Consider the following 21,628-nt stretch of genomic DNA (forward strand, 5'->3'; position numbering starts at 1 on the left):
CATTCTTGATATTCTGATCCGAAAACAAACACGCTTGATCTATCGATAGACGACGAATTTTTTGGGGTTGTCTAACAATATAATTCATACTGTTGTATTGGAACATTTTGGCCTTCCAGAAAGATGTCGTGCATTGAGGACGGATGGTTTCGAGAAATAAATGAGATGTGGTCTGGATATTGTGTGTCATTGCAAATAGAAGAAATTTTACATCAAGAAAAATCTAAATTTCAAGAAATACTCGTGTTTAAAAGGTATGTATAGTATCGGAAATAATTAGTGGTTATATCGATTTATATGCTTATTATTGTTTAAATAACTCTTATGGTGTTGCCAGCGTCTTTATAATTTTCATTTCTTGTAATTACGCAATGTTAATTATTGTTTCAAATTCCATACATTTATAATTTTAATTAAAGCAGTCCTCATACAGCGTAGCCTTGCGTATGTGCCCATTGCCTTGCATTGGCAGGTGACTTGCATGTGTGATATATTAAAAATCGAGCATACTTAACTGAAAGAGCATTTACATGTAAATTTAAAATTTACACATGGATGTGTTAAAGCATGAATTATTGCATAACTGATAAGTATTATTATGTAATATTCTGTTGTTAATCTTGAGTAAGATTATATGTTGAATTAATCAATGTGATATATATTTTTTGTTTTAGTTATTGATAAATCACTTAATGTAAGGCAAAATTATTATTCAGTAGTGCAGGGAATTTAATTTGCACTGCATATATTAGGAAAAATTCATAAGGGGGTTGTTTGTGGTTGGGAAGGGGTGCATGAAACAATGGGGGCGCTTAGACAGAAATTCATAGCATCAGTTTTTTAGTGGAGAAACCAATGTACACAATTTTTAGTTTCTTGAACACATCATATTCATACTCTTGCTTTGGAATCAATTTAATTCATCCCATTTTTTCTCTCACTTGCCCAAATAAAAAAAACACTAGTCCTAGATTTTAGTCTGATCTTGAATGTGGATTGAATCATATCTGACCAGATATCTAAGAGCAGACAAGTTCAATTATGACTTATAAAGATGCTCTGTCCTTTCAAAGATTATACAAATAACTGAAAGATAATGTAATCTAACAAAATGATATTAGTGTTAGTTTGGAAACCAAGAAAAATATAAAAACAATCTTTTGAGCAAAGAAACAGCTTCAGTTAATAGTTACTGCACATTATCTCTTTATTTATTGGATAGCATATACTGTTTTCAAAAATATATATATAAACTAGTGTCAGACATCCTTGTATTTGTATGTTTTAGTATCAAATGTACAATATTTTGATACCGTTCCAGAAAAAAGAATTTTGATATTCTTCTGTATGGAATTTACTATACAAGAATCAAAGTATTCAGTGCTTTAACTTTCAGTGTAAGCAATACATATGAAAACTAAGTTTTCATTTAGAATTGTGAATCACTGGCATGCATGGCATGCAGAGTTAATCAGTGTCTCCAATAGAGCAAAAACCATTTATCCATGAAATTGTGAAAAAAAGTTTTTAGAAATTCTCTCATTATTACTCGACTTTTTACTGCAGTTTTGAAATTTATTTTCACATTCAGTATACAAGTAATAGACATGTTAAAGAGCCCTGACTTCATTGGAGATTAAAACCTGATTAAGGAAATAAACAGCAACATGACAAAACTTGATTTCCTTATTCATCTACACAAATAAAAGCGAACTAGAGGGGAACAAATATGTTGTCAAAATAAGCTAATTCAAAACTAGGCCAGTCAAGCTTTTAAAATGAGTTTGTATAATGCATAATATTAACATCAGATGGGGTGTTAAATGCCAATACTATGTATCTATGATATCCCCCAAAGATGTAGATTCACCATGTACAACTGCATTTCTAGCTTTTCATCAAACCATATTTTATACATCAATTATTCAGTTTGTACTGTTTTGAAAATCCGAGATTTTAGTTGCATTGATTTTTTTTTCTTGGCTATTATATATAGGAATGCATAAACAGCCCAATACATGTAATTGTTTTAATTTGCATGGGCATTTCTTAAAATGACTTTGACTCAAATTTGATAAATTTGACATGTTCACTACTTTTCCTTGATTTTCCATATGGAAAACTCTTGAGTTCAGTTACTTTGAAAAGTTTTATAAAACAGGGAAAAAACTAATGCTCCATTCTATCTGCCTTTTTTACCTTGTAAAAATGTGCACATTAGCAAGGTGCAAGTAAGCATTTGTCATTGTCCTGCAGCATTATCCTGTTGCATTTTGCATGCAGGATACTCTGAAACTAGCTGGATTTGACAGTTGATAATAAACTTTTTCCCCCTTGTTTTGAAGCAAATCATTTGGCAATGTTTTGGTCCTTGATGGCATTATACAGTGTACAGAGAGGGATGAACATGCCTACCAGGAAATGATTGCACACCTCCCCTTATCTTGTCATGAGAATCCAAAACAGGTAATCAAATCATTTTCATCATGAAAGAAATCCTCCAGAAAAATTATAGGTTATCTCTACCTTACAAATACCTTACAAATTCAGATCACATACCCAGTAATTTTCTTTTGGATAAGACCGTCTTGCACTGATAATTTCTATGCCCAGAGATCAAAGATCAGATTCGGAGTAATTTTGATTCTATTCTGAGTGAATATTTATCCTTATATTCAAACTTTATCCTGTTAATTTATATTTTTATACTTTACTACCTCTGACCCAATTTATATGTATAATTTAATGTTATTTTTGTCCTCATGTACCATATGTTTGAAACGGTTTTGAGTGAATAAATGAACTGAACTGAATAAATTCATGAAACTTTATGAACTTTTCAAAAAATCTCTCTCTCTCTCTCTCTCTCTCTCTCTCTCTCTCTCTCTCTCTCTCTCTCTCTGTTTGATGTGGATTGGTGTTTGTTACAGGTGCTTGTGGTAGGTGGTGGAGATGGTGGGGTGGTTAGAGAAGTTCTCAAGAACAGTTGTGTCCAACGAGTGGTTCTCTGTGAAATAGATGAGGTAAGACAATTTCTGGTATCACACACTTGAAATACATAAGTGTATTGCCACCAAAACTCAGAAAATACTTGTTCAAGTCAGTACTTAAAATTTCCAGCTATCATTTGAGCTGGGAAGATGTGCATCTGAACTAAGAAATTAAAGGTTATGGACTTTTTCAAAAGAAGATTTATAGTAGGCAAATTTTATCAAATCATTGAAATGTAGCACATTTCCATGCTTGTGGAAAATATATGGAAAACAAATGAATATCATTTTGCAATACACTGTATGATGGTCTGAATTTGATAGTGAAACTAGATGTTACATCACTGACTGAAAAAATATTTGGCTATTTTGAAGACGTATAAATTGTCCAAATCTTCATGGTTTTAATGCGAACATTTTGCCTTTTCATACCCTCAATCTATATTTTTTATATTTTATGCACCACATTTTTTATGAGTTCTCTATTAATTTGAATGAAGTTCTGTGCAAGTAAATAAGATTTTACTTAAACTAGATAAACCCATCAAAGTAAAGACACTTGCCAATGGTGACTAATCAAATCAGCAATTGTATTTTTTGTATTTGTTTGTACAAGTCTTTGTTGCAAGATAGAACTGTTAAATTGTAATTAAAGGTCCCTTGTATGAATGTTTTCAAAAAAACAATTGATTTAAAATGCAGAGTGTCTATTGCTTTCAAGAGTTAGTGTTGCTTACAGTGACAGAAAAGGTTCAGCTATCATGCTGACACACTTTTTACCAGCTGTGTGATAGAAAGGAATTCAGTTCTTTAATTGCTATCCACAATTATTGTCTGCCAGAAATCTTGAATGAAAAATTGATTATTTTCCTAACATTGAATATTGGTGTTGACTTTAGGTTCAAAAACTGCTTTGTTAGAAATTCCGGTATAGATAATTGAATACATGAAATACAGAGTACCAGGCACCTGTTAGAAATACTTTAGAAAGGTACCCCAGAACATTTCACCATGTCTTAAGACACTAGGGTCACAAACATCCGCTCACCATGTCTGAAAATGATCGGTACAACTATTATGTGACATGTATTGTATTTATTCAGACATCTTATTGGATGTGTTTGTCATTTGACAGCGTGTTATTGAAGTATGCAAGGAGCATCTCCCCAGCATGGCTTCCTGTCTCAGCGACCCAAAGGTGACGGTTTTTGTTGGAGACGGCATTAAGTACATGAAGGAGCACAAAGGGGAGTTTGATGTGATAATAACTGATGCTCCAGACCCCATAGGTCAGTATCCCACTCTACCCTGTCTCAAATAAAGAAGTTGCATGGACAAAATTCAAGGTCCAACTGCAATAAAATGGTCCTTTACTATTGTTTTTGACCCACCCACCCCCCCCCCCCCCACACCCAACCCAACACTTCAAAAAAAAAAGAGAGGGGGGGATAGCAAGCAATACATTTTTGCAGCTAACTACTGATTGCAGTAGTGAATATACATGTAGTTAGTGTATTAATTTTATCTGAAAGCATATTATTGGTTTCAGGAAGATATTTGCAGTAGTCTGTTGTGCTGCTGGCTCTTTTATGTAAATATTTCCGGTATATAGCATTTTGTGCTTCAAGAAATTTAATCACACTCTCAAATAAGTCTTAATATTATCTTGAAAAAAGAAAATCTTAATGCCTACCCCACTATGGAGTTTCTCTTTGATGTAATTCTATATCTACTGGTAATGGTTTATGAATATTATTAATTTCTTAATTTCTTTTATCTTAACCTCAATGATTTCATGTTTTATTATAATTACATCATATTTATTTTTTATCAGGTGCAGCTGCGGGTCTGTATGAGGAGTCATACTATGCCAGCATGAAGGCAGCACTACGCCCCAGTGGAATTATATGTTGTCAAGGTCAGCCATTTATGTCATGTATGACAGTTAAAAAAACCAGAACTGTTAGCCAAACCCAGTACCAGACCCATAGTGTGAAAACACCAGTGCAATATGCTTATTTTGACTTTCGATGCATAATTTTAAATTAACTGCATGTATTTTGAAAAGGTTAACAAGCTGCAATCACTTCTAAAAAGTTAACATTAATGTTTAGTCACCATTGTTTGGATGTCAGTTTATTGTGTCGTTATACATGTATTTAATATGATTATGTTTTTGTACATATATTTGCTGTTATAGGAGAGAACCTGTACCTTGACCTGCCATTGGTTCAGAAACTGATGCGGATCTGTCGACAGAACTTCTCGGCCGTGGGATACGCCTACACTCTGATCCCCACCTATACCGGGGGTCACATAGGATTTGTTCTCACCAGTACCAACCCAGTAAGAGACAGTCCTCCAAATAGATGAAATCTTTAAACTGTATTCTATCAAATATTTAAATTCCTTGCAATATAAGTACTCAAAATGTTTTTCAAGATTGTTCATGAACATTGGCAAGAAACTATACATGTACTGTTCTTGCTGAAAAGAAAAACCTTGAATTTTTGTAACTGTGAAAATAGCATAAAATAAAACCCAGTTTGCTGTCACGTTGACAGTTTTCTCTTGTTTCTTCATGAAACTACCGGTATATTTTATTTTTGCTTATGAGTTCTTAACTCTTTTTCATAGGATGTTAAATTTAATGAACCTAGAAGAATATACAAGGAGAGTGAGATCAAGAAGATGAAAATGAAATACTATAACTCTGACATTCACAAGGCATCCTTTGTGATTCCGCAGTTTGCTAAGGAGGTAAGTGCTTAAAAAATTGTGTAAGGTGTCTATTGATATGGTTTATTTGCTAACAGCATAGTTTTGAAATCAAAGGGAGGAAACAGAAGTTTAACAGTTTTCCAGGAAGCAGGAAGACTAATCATCTTCCTGATGATATTTTGGTCATAATTTTTTTCAAAAATTATAATGTTCATTTATGTGGCTTCAGTCTTTGACTTACAGTAGTTATGTAACCAAAGAGCAGAAACAAACATTTCACAGACAAAGCAGGAAGCAATAAGAGGTCACATTGTTCAGTATTTATTCTGTACATATAATCGGGCCCTGTCTTTGCAGGCTCTGGAACAAGTCTCCAACGGCGTGTCGGACACATGAGTCACTGTTTTAGCCTGAGTTGCCAGCTGCACCTGATTACTGTGTAATCTGAATGACCTTCATCACTTCCTTCTCTCCAGTAATAATGTGAACAGACAGAAGACTTTCAATACACAGCAGTGGGAATCAGGGGGGCTTCCCCCTAGTCCCGTCCAGGCCGGGTCCATACTCCTCAACATATAGGGCAGACCAAACTTGAATTTTATCTTACGAACAAAGATTTTGATTTGTTTGCATCGAGTGTGTGATGTTTGTAAGCATGGAGAGGGTGAATTATTTGGCATTATTTTACTTATTGTGTGTTTCCATATTTCAGAGTTTATATCAAATCTATTAATACTTTTTTATGATATATATTTTTTTCTGTTTGGTTGATTTAGGTTGAATGATATGTTTTTGTTTGAGTTAGTCTCTGTAGTATTTTTACTATGTATTCAGCACTGATGATCTTGTCTCTAACAGAGTTGTTTTTCTTTTGTGCATTATTGATTGTAACCTTATTCTAATCAAATTCATAAAATCTAGTTCTGATAATCTTCATAGATTCAGGATTTGCATAAATTTGCTTAGTGGTTTAATAACTCCCAAAACTGTTTTTTATTACTGGTACATGTATTTGGAATTTTGAAATTTTAAAACCACCCTTTTTTTAATTAATTTTTTTTTATATGCTTTAAGGATCTCTGTAAAAGATTACTATGTACATGCTATAATTTTATAGCCCTTGAATTGAAAACTAGGTAATTTTAAAGTGGCACTGACAAATTACATTTGACATAGTAAATTTAAAATACTATTTGTAAAAATTTCCACTAGCTGTTCGAATTTAACCCTTTTATTAAGCAGCTAAATAGATGGGATACTCTAAGCTAGTAGCATGTTTTACTCTTGACAACAGGTTGTCTGAAAGGCTGTTTTGGTATTTATTTTGGCTAGCGTCTGTGAACATAATAGGTGGTCCATATGTTTTAACATCCTTAACTTGTTTAAATTGGGCAGATTGTAACATTTATCTACGTTCTTGTATTAATGCTTACTATTACTAAGTGAATTCAAAAGTCCAGAGTAATTTGCTCCATCTAACTTTTATTGGCAGGCATATAAAAGTTTTAAATAAAGGACCTTTAATATTAAGCTTTTGAAGTTATGAGGACTATTTAATGAACCATGGTATATACTCATTAACTCACAGTGTACTCCATATTAAGGTGTAAACTTTATCAAATCACTTAGTGTTTTTATTTGTCATCATTTTTTGTCTGCATGTGAATTGTTGGATTAGATGTGTGTTTTTTTAAATGGTGCAGATGGTAAGATGCATCCTAGTTGACCAGTCAGATGACGTCTATAACAAGAAATATATCCATCTTTTTATAAAGTTTTAATATGTAAATATTTTAATCATTACTTGGACTGATTTTAAAATGAAATCCGTTTTATGACAGGTCTGAAATGGTTTTAAGTTTAGACCATGTATAATCTTATCAAAGAGTAAAATTATTGGTAGTATATTTTTTTTTCACTTTAGAAGTGTTCTTTAAAATTATTAATTGCTAGATTCAAACTATCTTATATATATCGACTTACATGTAAAGGAGAAGTGTGACCATTCATGTATAGTTATCGAAACATGACTGTACAGGTACATGTATTGATATATCTGTCTGTCACTTTTTCTTTACAGAAATGTGGCAGAGATGTTGTTTATATCATGCCATGAGATGTTAATCTTCAGCAAATGAATAACAAATGTCTCAGTCAGTTCCCAGTATTGGTGAATTTATTGAAAAATAATAAGGTCATTAACATCTCAAGGAATTTAATTATAAGATAGTGCAGTTAATATATTTTGCATTGAGATATATCTTTTTTAACCGGAGACCAAATTTTTGAAAGTAAATAAATGAAAAAATGAAATTTTCCATTTGAAATTGCAATTCTTTATGGAAATAAAATTCTGTTTTGATTAGAAATTACCATGTCATGAATTTAATAAAACCCTGTTAATTTTTTCAGGATGAAGTGAAGCATACACTTCATTTCATTTTGGTTCTACATGCACAAAAGTGATTTTTCAATAATTGATATTGTCAGTAGTAGTGGATGGTTTTTCACTCTGTGTATTGAGATGTTGTGCAATATATATGAACTTATCTTCCTTGGCAACTTAGTAGAACAATCCTGTGATCATGTGATAGAATCTGTTATTTCCTAGTGCTATCCTTAGATAATCAGTTTTGTTTTGATGATGTACTCACTACCATTAGTACTTGCCTGATTGTTAATTTTTAATTGGAATGGACTGATTCATTGTGATTCGACCAAGTGTTGCTAGATGTGTATTCATACACAGTACAGTGTTGTTTGGATGAAGGTTTATATCAATGTGTTTTAATATTTGAGACAATAAATACCATAAAGTACAATGTACGAGTGGTGGTGTTTTTATATTCAAGAATTTACATGTTGATACATGTATACATGGCATATAGAAACATTGCAGCAACATAAGTATTGAGGAAGTCCTGAAGTAATTCTCGGGTTCAGCCTAACACAATCTCTAAGTACCGGTACACCCCTTCTATACCTCCTTCAATATCCATGGTCCTTTAAAGTTACTGTGTTTTTTGGAATGCATGTTAATTAAAATACACTCTTTAAAAAGTTACGATGGTATCTGACACAATAAGATATCAGAGTGTATTAAAAAATTTTACTATCTACAAAATAACGTTTTGCGCTACGCTGTTGAGTTCAAAACTGCGAAAAAACATTATGTATATTCATTGTTTAAGTAAAAAAACTTAAGAGATCTCGAGGTGTTCCCCAGGGAGGTTGGGGGGGGGGGGGGATAGAAATAGAATAAGAGAGATAACTCGATCATAAATGACTACTAATACCTATAGTGATCATGATTTAGCCAAAGAATGCGGGTTGTATGTCAAATAAGAGATTATGTATCATTATAATTTTGAAAAAAAGATATTTTCTTTTAAATCTGCATTGAACATTTTTAAATATAAATATATTCATTGATTTTAAAAAGTATTTATATTTTTGTAGCTTTGCAATGAGATTACTTTCGGAAATAGGCTAAACGCGAAAAAACGCTTATCTCGTGAATAAATGCGTAACTTTCGCAAATAAACACGAAACATTAGCAAAATACAGGAACTTTTTGCAGTTTGTATTAAATAAAGCACATTATCAAATAATCAAAGAAAAAAATACGCTGCTTTTTACCCTAATGTTTTACTCTATATTATTTTTTAATATGAATATTCATAGAAAATGCATGGTTTGCGATACGTACGGCTTTTTATTTGTTATCAAACAATGAAAAAAATATTTCAGCCTATATCTGGTATTTTATGGCCAATAAATATGATTATCTCTTTACTCTGTCATTTTAATGAAAATTTAAATAAATACGCATGACATATCTATTTATTAATGAACTAAATGATTTGAACATGGTAGAAAGAATGATGGTTTTAAAAGTATATATATGTATTAAGCTCTTGGTTTTGATGTCGGTGTTACATTTGGCACTCTAAATAATCTCCTCAAACAAAAGATTTGAAACACGGCTGTACAGACGATAACACATATTTGAAAGATGGACCAGTACACGATGTATTTGTTGTTTCCGGTCAGGAGGTACCAGTCCATGATGACGTTCATTCGGCTCTCTGATTGGTGGATTTTGACCTTCTCTATCGAGGACTGCACTCCTGCTAACGCACCCTTGTTAAGAAAAATGGAGGAAATATCATATTTTTGTCATATCTGTAAACGTATCTGTCTCTATCTTATGATGTGTGTTATATGAAATGAATCTTAACAAGAACTTATTGACATTTGCTTATATGACTTATTCAAATACCGTATTTGTTACATACCGAAATATTATCAATAAGACCACATTTTAGATAAATCTTCAAAAGTATGTTTAAAAAAACCAGAAAGGTACAAAAGTTTCCAGAAACAAACAAAGAACCCATTTGATGTATCATACCTATGTCTAAGTTACCGTTACGTGACATTATGATTTCTCTGTGTGACTGAAAGATTCTCGACCTGATGAAATTCGTAATTTTACGGTGAACAGGTTGATCATGTGCATGGATTATTAAAATCCTGTTTCATGCGATCAGTAAAGCTGTAAAAGTTGTTCGTTGTCCAATTAAAAATGAGGAATTACCGTGAAGTTCTGGACGGAAGCGCTCACACTCTGGATCTCCTGGAGATACTTGGACCATTCCTCCGGGACGTATGTTACCAGGTAAATGTAGACTAACTTCTCAGCAAACCTACTGGCAGTGTTGTCGAAACAAACTTGATAAGCACCTATTTAGGAAAGACCATATACATTAATTTTGTAATCAATTAACGTGCAAATGCTAAAAGATCACATTATTATACTTTCATTTTAAAAACGGAAATCTGATTGGTTTAGGCGCAGTTGGTAATCCGTTCTATTACCCTCAGCGTTAGCAACACACTTGGCAACGAGTAACACGGCGAATTGTTACATGCGCGTAAATTATGCGCGTACGGTTCGCCGTAGAATTCACTTCATTTCTATATAAAACAGTAAAATTTTCTTTAAAATTTAGACATTCAGTATAATAAAATAAATAGTGCCTGTTATGGAAGGGTAACTGTTGAAATTGACCCCCTCGAAAACCATTGTCAACCTCCGCATCGCGTCGGTTGACAATGGTTGTCTCGGGGTGTCAATTTCAACAGTTACCCTTCCAAACAGGCACTATTTATACAACAGGTATATGGCCCGGATCTGACATGTATTTTTCTGCATATTCAGAAACCGTTACTTTTTTTTCTTGAAATGCTAAATTTTAGGTAGTTCCTATGAAATATGAAGGTAACGGACAATGCGGATAAAAATGAATGCAACTTAAACGTATGCAAATGTAGGCCTAAGCAAGAAACTTGATGTATGGATAAAACCAATTGATCAAAACATAGCTATTAACATGTTTTCAGCAAGGAAGCTCTGTATACCTATTGCATTTGATTTTAGTACTTGGGGTCGCAACAAAACTTGTTTTTGTGGTTTTTAGCAACGAAACACTTGCCGAACATGACGGCCACGTGGTCGATCTTGCCGTCCGTCTGGTAAGGGAGATGCTGGATGACTTGGTAGTTGGGATCAATCAACACCACGTTGATGGACCTGTCTCCTCCCCGTAACACCTACAGATCATCAAAAACAAGTACTGAAAAACAGGGCCTGGGAATCTAGAAGACCGATAGTCCCTGGATTTACTGGGTTGGTAAAAATACATGATAATCAGTTTTTATCACTTATGTGTACATGTTTTAAATTTCTTAATAATTCTTATTTAAAATCCAAGTAAACTGACCAAAAACCATATCATGAATATGAAAGATGCATGGTTATACCAAAACATGCTTTAAACCTCTCTTGCAGTCGATATTCATTGGTTTTGAAGTATCCCATTTAAGGGTTTTTTGGGCGTGTGTATTTTTTTCTTTGTGGGGCCCAGTTACCTTTCATCTGCCTGACGACAAGATACATTGCTTTTTGTACAACCATTGCTCTTTATTGCATGGTATAACTAATCGCCAATGGATAGAGAAAGGTGATGGTTCATTAGACAGAACTGCTCGTACACCTGACAACAAAGGTACTTTATCTCAGGTGAATGCAATGTTTCTAAACAAAGTCATTCTCATTTCAGTTTTACATTCCCAGTTTCGTAATAAAAATGTTCTCATTATTCTTCAAAATTCCTACAACTATATTAAAGTGGAAATCAAGTTTGCTTCTCTATAGTTAACCAGAGTACTTTTAAAATATCTGTTTAATTCTATTTACCTCAAATTGTATGTGCAAGTTAGCGCCCTGTGCCACTTTCTGAACGAAACATTCTTCTTTACCCGCTTTCACAACTATTTTGAATTCATGCTGAGTTCCCGGAAGGGCATCAAAATCGAATTCAAAGTCAGGTAAACTTCCTCCCAATTTCTCTGGAAAAGAAATCGGTAGAAGACAGAAGAAGTTTACCAAAGTTCGGAGATCTATGGTCGCCGCCATTTTATCCACGTGGTTTTTCTGACAGAATTGATAAGGTAGGAAGTCACTCTTGAAAACTTTTATCTGAGTTGAGTTGGATCTCAATTTTTAGCATTAATTCTTTATCTATATCAATTGCAAGTCATTTTTCAAGCTACCTTGACTATACATGTATATATGATTTTGTAACAACAGATTGAGTTGGATGTGTATCCGTCATTCTACTATTCTTTAGTTTTTTCGCAATAGTATGAAAATAAGATATTATACCACATACCGCCTTGCATATTTTTGTGCTGGGAAGATCTTGAAAAAGTTGATTGTTATTAAACGTCCTTTCGAGAACATTTTACTCATAACTAGATACTAGATGTCATCAATGTCGAAGGAAATCGGCAAAAAATTATTTCTTTCTGAGATCAAGTATTGTGACAAACGGCTTAAATCTTACTTTGGTCTCAGTCGGAAGACTGAATTTCCTGTGCCACATTAGGATTCGAACCAGAGAAGCAATGATATACCACTTCACCGCTCAGGCGAACAAAAAAGTATTTAAATATACATGGGGGGGGGGGGGTTAAATTTGGAGACAATCTGAATTAAGAAAGATAGCACATTGTATATCTTAAATGTTTTATTGTTTACAACCAGATACGTGTACCAGCATGATGTTACATTTATAACTTACAGAATCGCAATAAAGTGTTTATAGCGTGCGGTTGATAATTCAGAGATAATCCATCTGCGATCTAGGTCTAATTTTTGTGTCTCTAAGTCACCCATATGTATACTTAATCCTGACAGACTAAAGAAGTTATATAACTATAACTGCAGCGTGAATCGATGAGGGGATTTAAAATTGAGACTCTAATTAGAATTAGAGTGATAAATTATAGCATCTGCATATTTATTATACCGTATGCCTGTCATAAAGAAAACTAATGTTTCTAATATTCTCACAGGTCTGTGGCTATACAAGTCTGGATTGAGTATGTGAAAGGGTATAAATAAGAGAATATATTAGTATCCATGTTAAAAGAACGGTATTAATGAAGCTTAAGTAATACATGAATATCGAAATAAAAGGCAAATTTTATTCATGATATTTATGATATTATTTAACATCACTGTCTTAAAAGTAAACCTTTCAATATATTAACTTCTATATTCATATACATTAAGAAATTCGAGTGTGTTTGTTTCAGTTACTGGCTAAAAAACCCAAACCAACTTGATCACGAACTACAAATGTAACAAGATACTCACTGGGTGCAAATATAATGAATATTTTTTTCCTCACAGGTCGTTTTAAAGAGGTTGAAAGAATATTTAAGATAATATATACTGAAGTCATGCATTTTTGTTATTTAACTTAAGTTCTATTTATTCGAGAACAGGCATGAAAGACAAAGGCAATCTGATGGTCGACTGAAATTTGAAACGCATTTTGTTTGGTTTACTCACTTACTCATCTGTGTCAATATCAGTGCTTAATCAATCACAAAAAGTAATTTATGTGTTCCTAATTAACAATATACTAGTAACTTTTTCATTCTTTATTTCTTTAAACTTTGCAGTTCATCAGATTTTACAAATTAAACATAGTCAAGTATAGATCGAAGTGAGTATTTAACAGCTAGGAGACCCTATTACATTGAACATACATATTATTGAATTTTGAGGCCAATTTAACAAGATTTAACAAAATTAACAAGATTTTTTAAAATGTTACCTTTTATGGGCATTAATTGAAAACAAAAGTTTAGATATTCTTATCATTTAGCTTGCAATTTATAATTGAAATGATTTTTTGATGAGTAAATTTATGCAAGATGGTGTTTACCATGATGTATCACTTTCCTTGTTTATTCGATATTTATAATACATGCATGAGTTCGGCCCCTTTGATGTTGTAACGATCTGTTGTCCTCTACCTGTTGATTATCGTATTCCATAGTCTCGATCGGGGCCTTTTTACCTGAGCGTCGTATAAACGCTAATTTAGGTCATGGTTGAAAATACCTCACCGTTTTTGTAAACAGAAAGTGGCCTTTGGTGGAGTCGGGTTAAATATTCGAAGGGATGTGTAATGTCAGATTATAATTCGCCATAAGGGACCATAATGGAGGAACCGGATGGGGAACTACCTGTAATTGAAGTCCAGGAACAGCACAGGAAAGATGGGACCTACCATTACTCCTTCACGTACGAACGTGCCACTTTATACGAGTTCAAATTCGACCGTGCCCCCAAACCCGCCCAAAAGGACCCGTGTTATAGGTGTAACCGGAGGGTCTTACCCCCGGATCAGGTCCGGGTGGACGTTTTGTACCACAGACAGTGCTTCCGGTGTCGAATATGTGGTCTTTTGTTGACCATGCAGACGTTTTACAGGAATGATGCCAATGACACCACGGATAAAGAGGTGTACTGCAAATCCCACGTGGGTAAAAACATTGGACAAGTGAAATATGAGCGACAGCCACTAGATTTTGATATTGAGAACATTTCACAGCAAAGTCAAGTATGTTGATAGTTGGTACTATTTTATACTCATCTTCATCCGCGCATCAAACAGAGAAAGCCTGTATAATCGAATTAATTATTTACATGTTATATGTTGCTGGGTAATTTAACTGAAGCTTAGCAAGCTCATTTTATCCTTTCTGGTCAATGTTTATTTATCATTTGGCAGTTTGGGTTGTTCTGTTGTTTGTAGGTGTGATTAAGCTTTTGCTTGTCATATAATTGGTACACGTATACAATGGTATAGACCACTATTGATATTGCACTTCTCAAACGTCTGACTAATTTATACCTCTTAGTTCCGGGATATTTGATGCAACAATCCCCAAAAGTCACACTATTTATATCAATAGATTTTATTTTAAGGATGACTCCGTCATTCAGTATTCACCATCCCTGTAGGCTTCTTACCTTTCGTTTGGAGTCAAACTCAATCATTATACCTGGGATCAATAATGTTAGAAATAGACAAGAATACGTAACTGGTTCCTCTTGCAAAATTCCGAATTTTACACACGTGTAATAAACATTATGACTCATTGCACAAACAAACAAAAAACCTACGCAATTATTCTGTTTACATCGCTTAAAATTCTCTTATTTGTAACATTTCTTTAAGGCACTCAAATGACAGATTACAGGAATTGAAACGAGAGCACAAAATAAATGAAAATAAGGGCGATTTATGATAAGATAGTATAGCATTCACAGCGCATTTGAGTTGGTAGTAAAAATGTCATTTCAGACAGGCTAAGTCGAACAAATTACGACAATTAACTGACCCACCACAATGATAAGTACAGGGGGTAATTTATCATTACAGTGCGGAATATTAAGTTTTTCAACCCGACTTGCTCGAACAAAACTCATTATATATGATTGAAGATGCAAATGAAGTTTTTCTGGACAGATTTGCAAGATCTATTCTTTGCAAAATCTTATTACCGGTATTCAACAACCTTCAATACCAGCTGCATGCAAAGTGAGAACGTGCGGGACTGCACTAAGTCTCGGTGACGTTTTCTAGCCCCAGGGTAGACACAAGTTTCATCACGGTAAAAGTTCACTCAGCGGACCCTACGCAACGCATGCGTTACGAGACGGGTTTAGTGTAAACAGCCTCGAGTACAATACTGATTAACGCGTCCAAAAATTAGAGAAATGTTAAAAAATAAATGAAGGTTTAATGTACAAGAATATTGCAAATTTGTCTCAAAATGGCATAATTTATACCCCTATTTACAGATGATTTCGTGAAACGGCTTGGATTCGGACAGTTTCTCACGGTGTGTGAACTTGTAGGTATCAGCCTTACAACATTGTTAGCTGTAACTGGAGCGTAAAGGTTTCTTTTAACTATTGGGAAATGTAAAAAAAAAAGTGCTACTGAATAATCAGGAAAACTAACAAAAATATATTAACCTAGTCTAAAAGATAGTATCATTTCTATACGGAATTACCCATGTATTCAGCGTAATTTAGCAACAGAGAAAACAGTTTAAAATGCAAAAAATTGTACTATATCATCTTGGTCACGTGGTAATAACACTGTCTTCCGCTTTTTTTCACTGCAACGGATAATTCGCTATTTCCTAACTAACTTCGTCTTCTGTTGTCATGAAACAGGTAAGATTGGATGTGTTTGTCAAACATGAAATACCTGAATCACCTGGTGACCGGCATTTACTCAAATAAAATCTAGGTTATCAGATGTTAAGTAACTGTAATCTGAGAGACTGGAGTTGTTGACATGCTTTTGAATTTGAATACAGGTTAATTTAACAGTCCAAAAGACGTTGACCCACGAAAAATCATCAAATGAATAGTAATAGGCATTTGCATGTACTGTATATGTTTACTCCAGGTTAACAGCATCAAGTATGGCGGATCTTCCCGGAAGACGAGCCCAAAACCAGTCCCGAGTCCTCGGAACCACAGTCCCCGAGGGGGCAGTCCTCTGGGAACCCCCTTAGGACAGAGTCCCTCTGGGTCAAGCATGGTCAGCGTCACCCCTCGGACGATGAATGGCAGCACGTTTTATTCGCATGCTCCAAATATGACAGATTTTAACACCTCTTATGGATCCTCCACTGGGTATTATCGACCAAGACCAGTTCTTCAGTCTTTCCAAGTTAGTATACATATAATTGCTACAGAATGTCATCTTAATCTGTTAAAAACAAACACATACGTACAAAGGAGTATGTTCAATGTATTATCATTATAGACATTCATTCGAAACATTCTTTTGTGTGAAATTAAGAACCTGTGTAACACAAAAGCTTCCATCCACAGGTTTCGGAGTCCCTATCTATTGTATCATGGGATGAGGTAACCAGTAAGAGCAAAAAAATATCTTTGTTATGAATAAAACACTTAGACTTGGAATATGATTTAGTGATAAAATCTAAATGAAAAAAGTTTGCACTCAGCTTGGAGAAGGGATGCTCGGAGAATAACCAGAGTACTGTTTGGAAAGGGGTATCTGTGTGTATTATGTAGTGTTTTTATCCGTTATAAATTATTTTGTTTTGCTTTGAAGGACTTTGAAACTAGTGGTGTGTTCGAAGCTCAGTCTGTTCTGGAATCGAGGCACAGAGAGGAAGAAGAAAGATTGCAGAGATTTCTGCTGGAGGAAAGAGAAAAAGAGATGCGGAAACTTGACGACACAATTTCCTCCGAGAAAGATCGGGCTGCGGCAGACCTGCTCAGTAGCTTCGAACACATGTCAATGTCGGGGTCTACCCCAAATCTCATGGCGGAAAGAGAAAGAATTGAGGATCACTTCCGGCGCACGCGCGAGGAGAAGCTGAAAGTTATGATGGATAAGATTGCGACAGAAGAAAAAACAAGAACAGCGAAAATGTTGGATAGACACGGACAAGAAATGCTGTTGTTAATTGCTAAGAAGGTACATAGCAATGACTCATGTACATTGAATTAATTGTTCCTTCCTTACACATACATGTTTATGTTTACAATTTTTTTTGCGTCGTTTGCGCAGTATTCTTGATTTGATATCTAACTTTTTGCACAGGATAGGGAGGTAGACAGAAGCGCATTGTTCGACCATTCCATGAAGCCACCCGTAATGCCTCCAGAAACAAAGAAAGCGGATCTCTACAAGTCACCCGAGGTCTTCAAAAAGCTTGACGAGAGGGCAATAGAGGTGAATAATAACAGCTTCTTCATATACGACTGGTATATGCATAATATCGATAAAATTACACACGTACATATAAATTTTCATATTTATACTATTTTAATTATTACAGCTGACCAACAAGGACTACAGTTGCTATACAGATTTGGTCAAAGACCTTACAAGAGATTGTCAAACAGAACTGGAGAAAGTCAGGTGAACATTTCCCCACTCCACGTTACAATGTTTTCATTTTAAGATGCTAGTAATTTCAAGGAAATTTAAACATAAGAACGAATATTTTTTTATTGGACCTTACCCCTCGACACATGTACCCCTGTGCGAACGTGTATTCTTGAAAAGTATGCATATTATATTCGAACTGACTCATGAATGCTAACTCTTAGCATGGCACAAAACTTCATTTGCACGTCGACATCATTCACCTACATGTATATTTCAATAACTATGAGAAGAATACATTGTGATCAATATTCCAACAAGTTCAGAAATTTTATTCCGGATATACAGAAAAGATATTAAATCTGAGCGAATTGAATCAGGGGGCGGTAGTCACTTCGTGACAAGAGAGATGAATACAGGGACGTCGGTGTCTTTGTCCGGATTTTGTTGCTCTTCGTGAAAATGTTGAAAGACCAACAAGTAAAAGGACAGAGAAATAAATTTATTGATCATAATCCGTATTAACGAATCAATGGAGACACGGGGTGTTTGTTAGCAGTTCGTTCTCTAATTCCCTTGAGATCGTGAATGTCACTTTCATGGAAATTCACGAGGTCTTCAGACCCGTTATGACGGCTCTACACGTCATCTCGAAAAGGTGTCAGATTTCGATAGAATGTGTTAAATGCCCTCTCTTTTCGAAATTAATTCCGAGTGGGTCATGAATGTTATAAATTGCATTGTAATTGATCACAATTTCCAATCTTGTCCGGAGTTGAGGAATTGACGGGTCGTTACATCAGATGTTGAATCATCTAGGTTACGATAGCCTGCATACGCATAATCTGGGTTCATTTTATTAGGGGTATATACTGAGGAGTTTGACAATGTTACACAAAGAAAATATGTTACGTGTATTAATTTTATATGTAATAAATTAGTTCCAAAATTATATATTCTCAGATTTTGAAGCGAGACATAAAATTCATTAAAATTAAGCGAATGCGCATTTACAAAATAGTTCGCATTTTAATTACGCCGTCTTTAATCATAACCATCTGACCATGTGCAACCACAAAGATATCGAATTTTTCTTTTGCCAGTTTGCAAGCATTGTTAACTTTAGTGAAATAGCTCACGTGCATTTGTGTGCAATTTTTCAGACAATTAAGTCCGTCGGTTACAAACAGGAAATAATTACAACATGCATAGTTAGTAATTAATATTGATCAAAGTTAGAGATTTTTCCCTCCGCTATAGACAGGTGAACAATGGCCCCCTAATTGAAGTTTTCCTTAACTTCTGTCAAGAGGCGGTCCTTCTATTATTTTTCTCCCTTTTGAAGATCGGAATGCAGTTTTTTCTCATATATTACAGGGTGATTTTCCGATGGGTAATTGCCAAAGATCTGGGAAAACACAATGTGAAGGAGATTGTCCGCCCCAACTCCACGGCCTCTCTTCTCCGGGGGGTCAGGACCGGAAAAGAAACTTACCACCAGCTGTTTAAGAAACTCTGCAAGTACGTGCGGAATCTTAATTCTAACCCTAAATCTCTAAAATAAAAAAATCTGTCAAAAGCACTATACATGTTCAATAATCATAGTCACTGCAACTTGATTCTTATTGTAAAAAGTGAATATTAAAATTCATTTAAAAATTAATAAATTTCCCCCCTGTTTTTCAGCTTTGCAGGTCTCCATTGTGAGATAATCTTGGGTTACTCTAAAGGAGCCGGATATAAGCCGGGTATGAGAATGGATGGAACCTCGTTCCGGAACTCCTGGACCGCAGTCTCCATTGACGGGAACTGGCGCCTTGTCAACTGCACCTGGGCGGCACGGCGTGTAACAGGGCACAAGGACGACCTGCCCGAGATCTTCTACAAGTATGACGAGTTCTATTTTCTGACGGACCCCGAGGATCACATTTATCAGCACTACCCAGATGACTCACAATGGCAACTAATTGACATACCATTGCCTTTCTCAGAGTTTCTCAATTTGCCTGTCGTCAAGTCACCATTTTTCAATTATGGACTTCGTTTTTACTCTAATTACGGCGCGACATTAACGACAGATTCCGGCATGGTTGAAATTCGTTTGATTTCATACAAGATTTTAGGCTTTGGTCATGTACTGGAGTCCTACGATAAATCAGTGGATACAAGGTCACTTGAAGGTCGCGTACTTCTTCGCCATGTCAAAAACGAAGCCATATTTACCATTAACTTGCCAAGAAAAGGACTGTATTACTTTTCCATTTACACGGGCGATTACTGGCATTCGGATTGCCTTGAGAGTGCTGCGTCATTCCTAATCAACTGCACTGACGTAATTGGAGCTCCTTCACCCCAATACCCCCCAGTACCATTTTACGGACCAACCCCAATGATGGACACTTTGCAGATAGAAACAAGCAATCAGCTGGACCCGTTGATCGTGTCCAATGGAGAGTCACTGGACATCACTTTTAAACTTTCGAAAGATGTTAAAATTACGCACACGTTTCAGTACTTTGATGCTAGTGATAGCTCGGTTTCAGATATAGACCGGTATGTATTCCTGCGCTCGAGAACAGACACCGGAGCAACTTATATGGTCAGGTGTCCAAAAGAAGGCTATTATATCTTTTCTCTGTATGCTGCCGACGAAAACAACGAGACTTTAGATTGTGTGTATAGGTACTTAGTTATATGCCAACAGGCAAACCAAGCAACAAACGTTTTCCCCAAAACATTCCACAAATGGCAGAGGTGCACACTGCACGAGCCCGTGTACGGGGACCTCATGACCAACAAACGGTATTCCTTCCGCTTAGATGTCCCACAGGCAGTGGAGGTGTTCCTAGTCATCGGCGACATTTGGCATCATCTCAAGCGGAAGTTGGGTTTCACATGGGAAGGTAATATCAACACTGGAAAAAACCCGGGAACTGCTAAAATCTACGCCAGGTTCTCTGTTGACCGAGATGCTTCGACTTTCTCGCGTCTGCTGGACTATGAATTGATTGAGGATGCGGAAACAGAGATATAGCTACATGTATGCATTTAATGATTATTTATTCAATTGTATGTTGTGATTATATTTGTTGATTTTGTTTATGTCATTTGCTAGAGAAGTGCTCCATTCTTAATTTAGTCATACCTAAATGTCTCATTATTATATGCTTTTGTGAAATTTTTGTGAAATTAAGTTACTGAATAATAAAAATGCTTTTATTGCGGTGTAAAGATGAATTATTTAGCCTAAAAGCAGAACCTCTCGAAATTACATGTATTTTTGCCAAGAATATAACAAGAATTGATAATAAGTTCTAAGAAATTCAATCAAGGCCCCAGGGACCTTTTTTCATCTGTCTTCACTCAAATTCAAATACTAGTATCCCCTCTCCAGAAGTGTGGTGAATTACAGACGAGTTCTGTTTCATCCGCAGACGACAGCGTGAGACTAAGCATCAAAGAGAACTTGACAAGACACCGACAGGGAACGTGCCTTAATGCTAAATTAACACATAATACACGCTCTAACAATAAAAACCTCCCCCATCTACCATAATTCTCGAGATTCATCACAACATGCCAAAGAACATTAGTTAATATACCTAC

At 35.1% G+C, this 21,628-nt stretch overlaps 3 protein-coding genes across 4 annotated transcripts; 2 read left to right on the forward strand and 1 right to left on the reverse strand.

Annotated features, from left to right (window-relative positions):
• On the forward strand, positions 1-8,533 carry LOC105346998 (spermidine synthase). Its single transcript, XM_011455845.4, has 8 exons — positions 1-254; positions 2,346-2,466; positions 2,931-3,023; positions 4,126-4,279; positions 4,825-4,908; positions 5,191-5,336; positions 5,628-5,750; positions 6,069-8,533. Exons 1-8 carry the CDS (start codon positions 124-126, stop codon positions 6,105-6,107), a joined length of 891 nt encoding a protein of 296 aa, XP_011454147.2. The 5' UTR covers positions 1-123; the 3' UTR covers positions 6,108-8,533.
• On the reverse strand, positions 8,131-12,310 carry LOC105346999 (transmembrane emp24 domain-containing protein). Its single transcript, XM_020074829.3, has 4 exons — positions 11,974-12,310; positions 11,210-11,327; positions 10,312-10,457; positions 8,131-9,854 (listed from the first exon to the last, which is right to left on the reverse strand). The coding sequence occupies exons 1-4, from the start codon at positions 12,190-12,192 to the stop codon at positions 9,621-9,623; spliced, it is 717 nt and encodes a 238-aa protein (XP_019930388.3). The 5' UTR covers positions 12,193-12,310; the 3' UTR covers positions 8,131-9,620.
• A 1,801-nt stretch (positions 12,311-14,111) lies between these two features.
• Positions 14,112-21,253, forward strand: LOC105347016 (hillarin). 2 transcript variants are annotated; one of them, XM_020074830.3, is made up of 7 exons: positions 14,112-14,695; positions 16,562-16,828; positions 17,240-17,608; positions 17,735-17,866; positions 17,973-18,055; positions 19,400-19,543; positions 19,709-21,253. In XM_020074830.3, the coding sequence occupies exons 1-7, from the start codon at positions 14,294-14,296 to the stop codon at positions 21,054-21,056; spliced, it is 2,745 nt and encodes a 914-aa protein (XP_019930389.3). In that variant the 5' UTR covers positions 14,112-14,293; the 3' UTR covers positions 21,057-21,253. The 2 variants fall into 2 exon arrangements, with proteins under 2 accessions (XP_019930389.3, XP_019930390.3); XM_020074831.3 differs by lacking the exon at positions 14,112-14,695 and adding an exon at positions 16,056-16,323.
• The last annotated feature ends 375 nt before the right edge of the window (positions 21,254-21,628 follow it).

This window comes from Magallana gigas, chromosome 3, assembly GCF_963853765.1.
Source record: "Magallana gigas chromosome 3, xbMagGiga1.1, whole genome shotgun sequence".
In the NCBI taxonomy this organism is placed as follows: domain Eukaryota; kingdom Metazoa; phylum Mollusca; class Bivalvia; order Ostreida; family Ostreidae; genus Magallana; species Magallana gigas.

What these genes read in the sequence shown, in the direction of transcription:
- LOC105346999 (XM_020074829.3), bottom strand. Translation starts at nt 12,192, where the DNA reads ATGGCGGCGACCATAGATCTCCGAACTTTGGTAAACTTCTTCTGTCTT. An exon ending in CCACGTGGCCGTCATGTTCG is followed by an intron (nt 10,458 to 11,209) that starts GCAAGTGTTTCG and finishes TTTCCTAAATAG; the next exon opens with GTGCTTATCAAGTTTGTTTC. An exon ending in CTTCCGTCCAGAACTTCACG is followed by an intron (nt 9,855 to 10,311) that starts GTAATTCCTCAT and finishes TTTCTTAACAAG; the next exon opens with GGTGCGTTAGCAGGAGTGCA.
- LOC105346998 (XM_011455845.4), top strand. Translation starts at nt 124, where the DNA reads ATGTCGTGCATTGAGGACGGATGGTTTCGAGAAATAAATGAGATGTGG. An exon ending in TGGAATTATATGTTGTCAAG is followed by an intron (nt 4,909 to 5,190) that starts GTCAGCCATTTA and finishes TTGCTGTTATAG; the next exon opens with GAGAGAACCTGTACCTTGAC. An exon ending in TTCCGCAGTTTGCTAAGGAG is followed by an intron (nt 5,751 to 6,068) that starts GTAAGTGCTTAA and finishes CTGTCTTTGCAG; the next exon opens with GCTCTGGAACAAGTCTCCAA.
- LOC105347016 (XM_020074830.3), top strand. Translation starts at nt 14,294, where the DNA reads ATGGAGGAACCGGATGGGGAACTACCTGTAATTGAAGTCCAGGAACAG. An exon ending in ACATTTCACAGCAAAGTCAA is followed by an intron (nt 14,696 to 16,561) that starts GTATGTTGATAG and finishes TGTTTACTCCAG; the next exon opens with GTTAACAGCATCAAGTATGG. An exon ending in CAGTTCTTCAGTCTTTCCAA is followed by an intron (nt 16,829 to 17,239) that starts GTTAGTATACAT and finishes TTTGCTTTGAAG; the next exon opens with GACTTTGAAACTAGTGGTGT.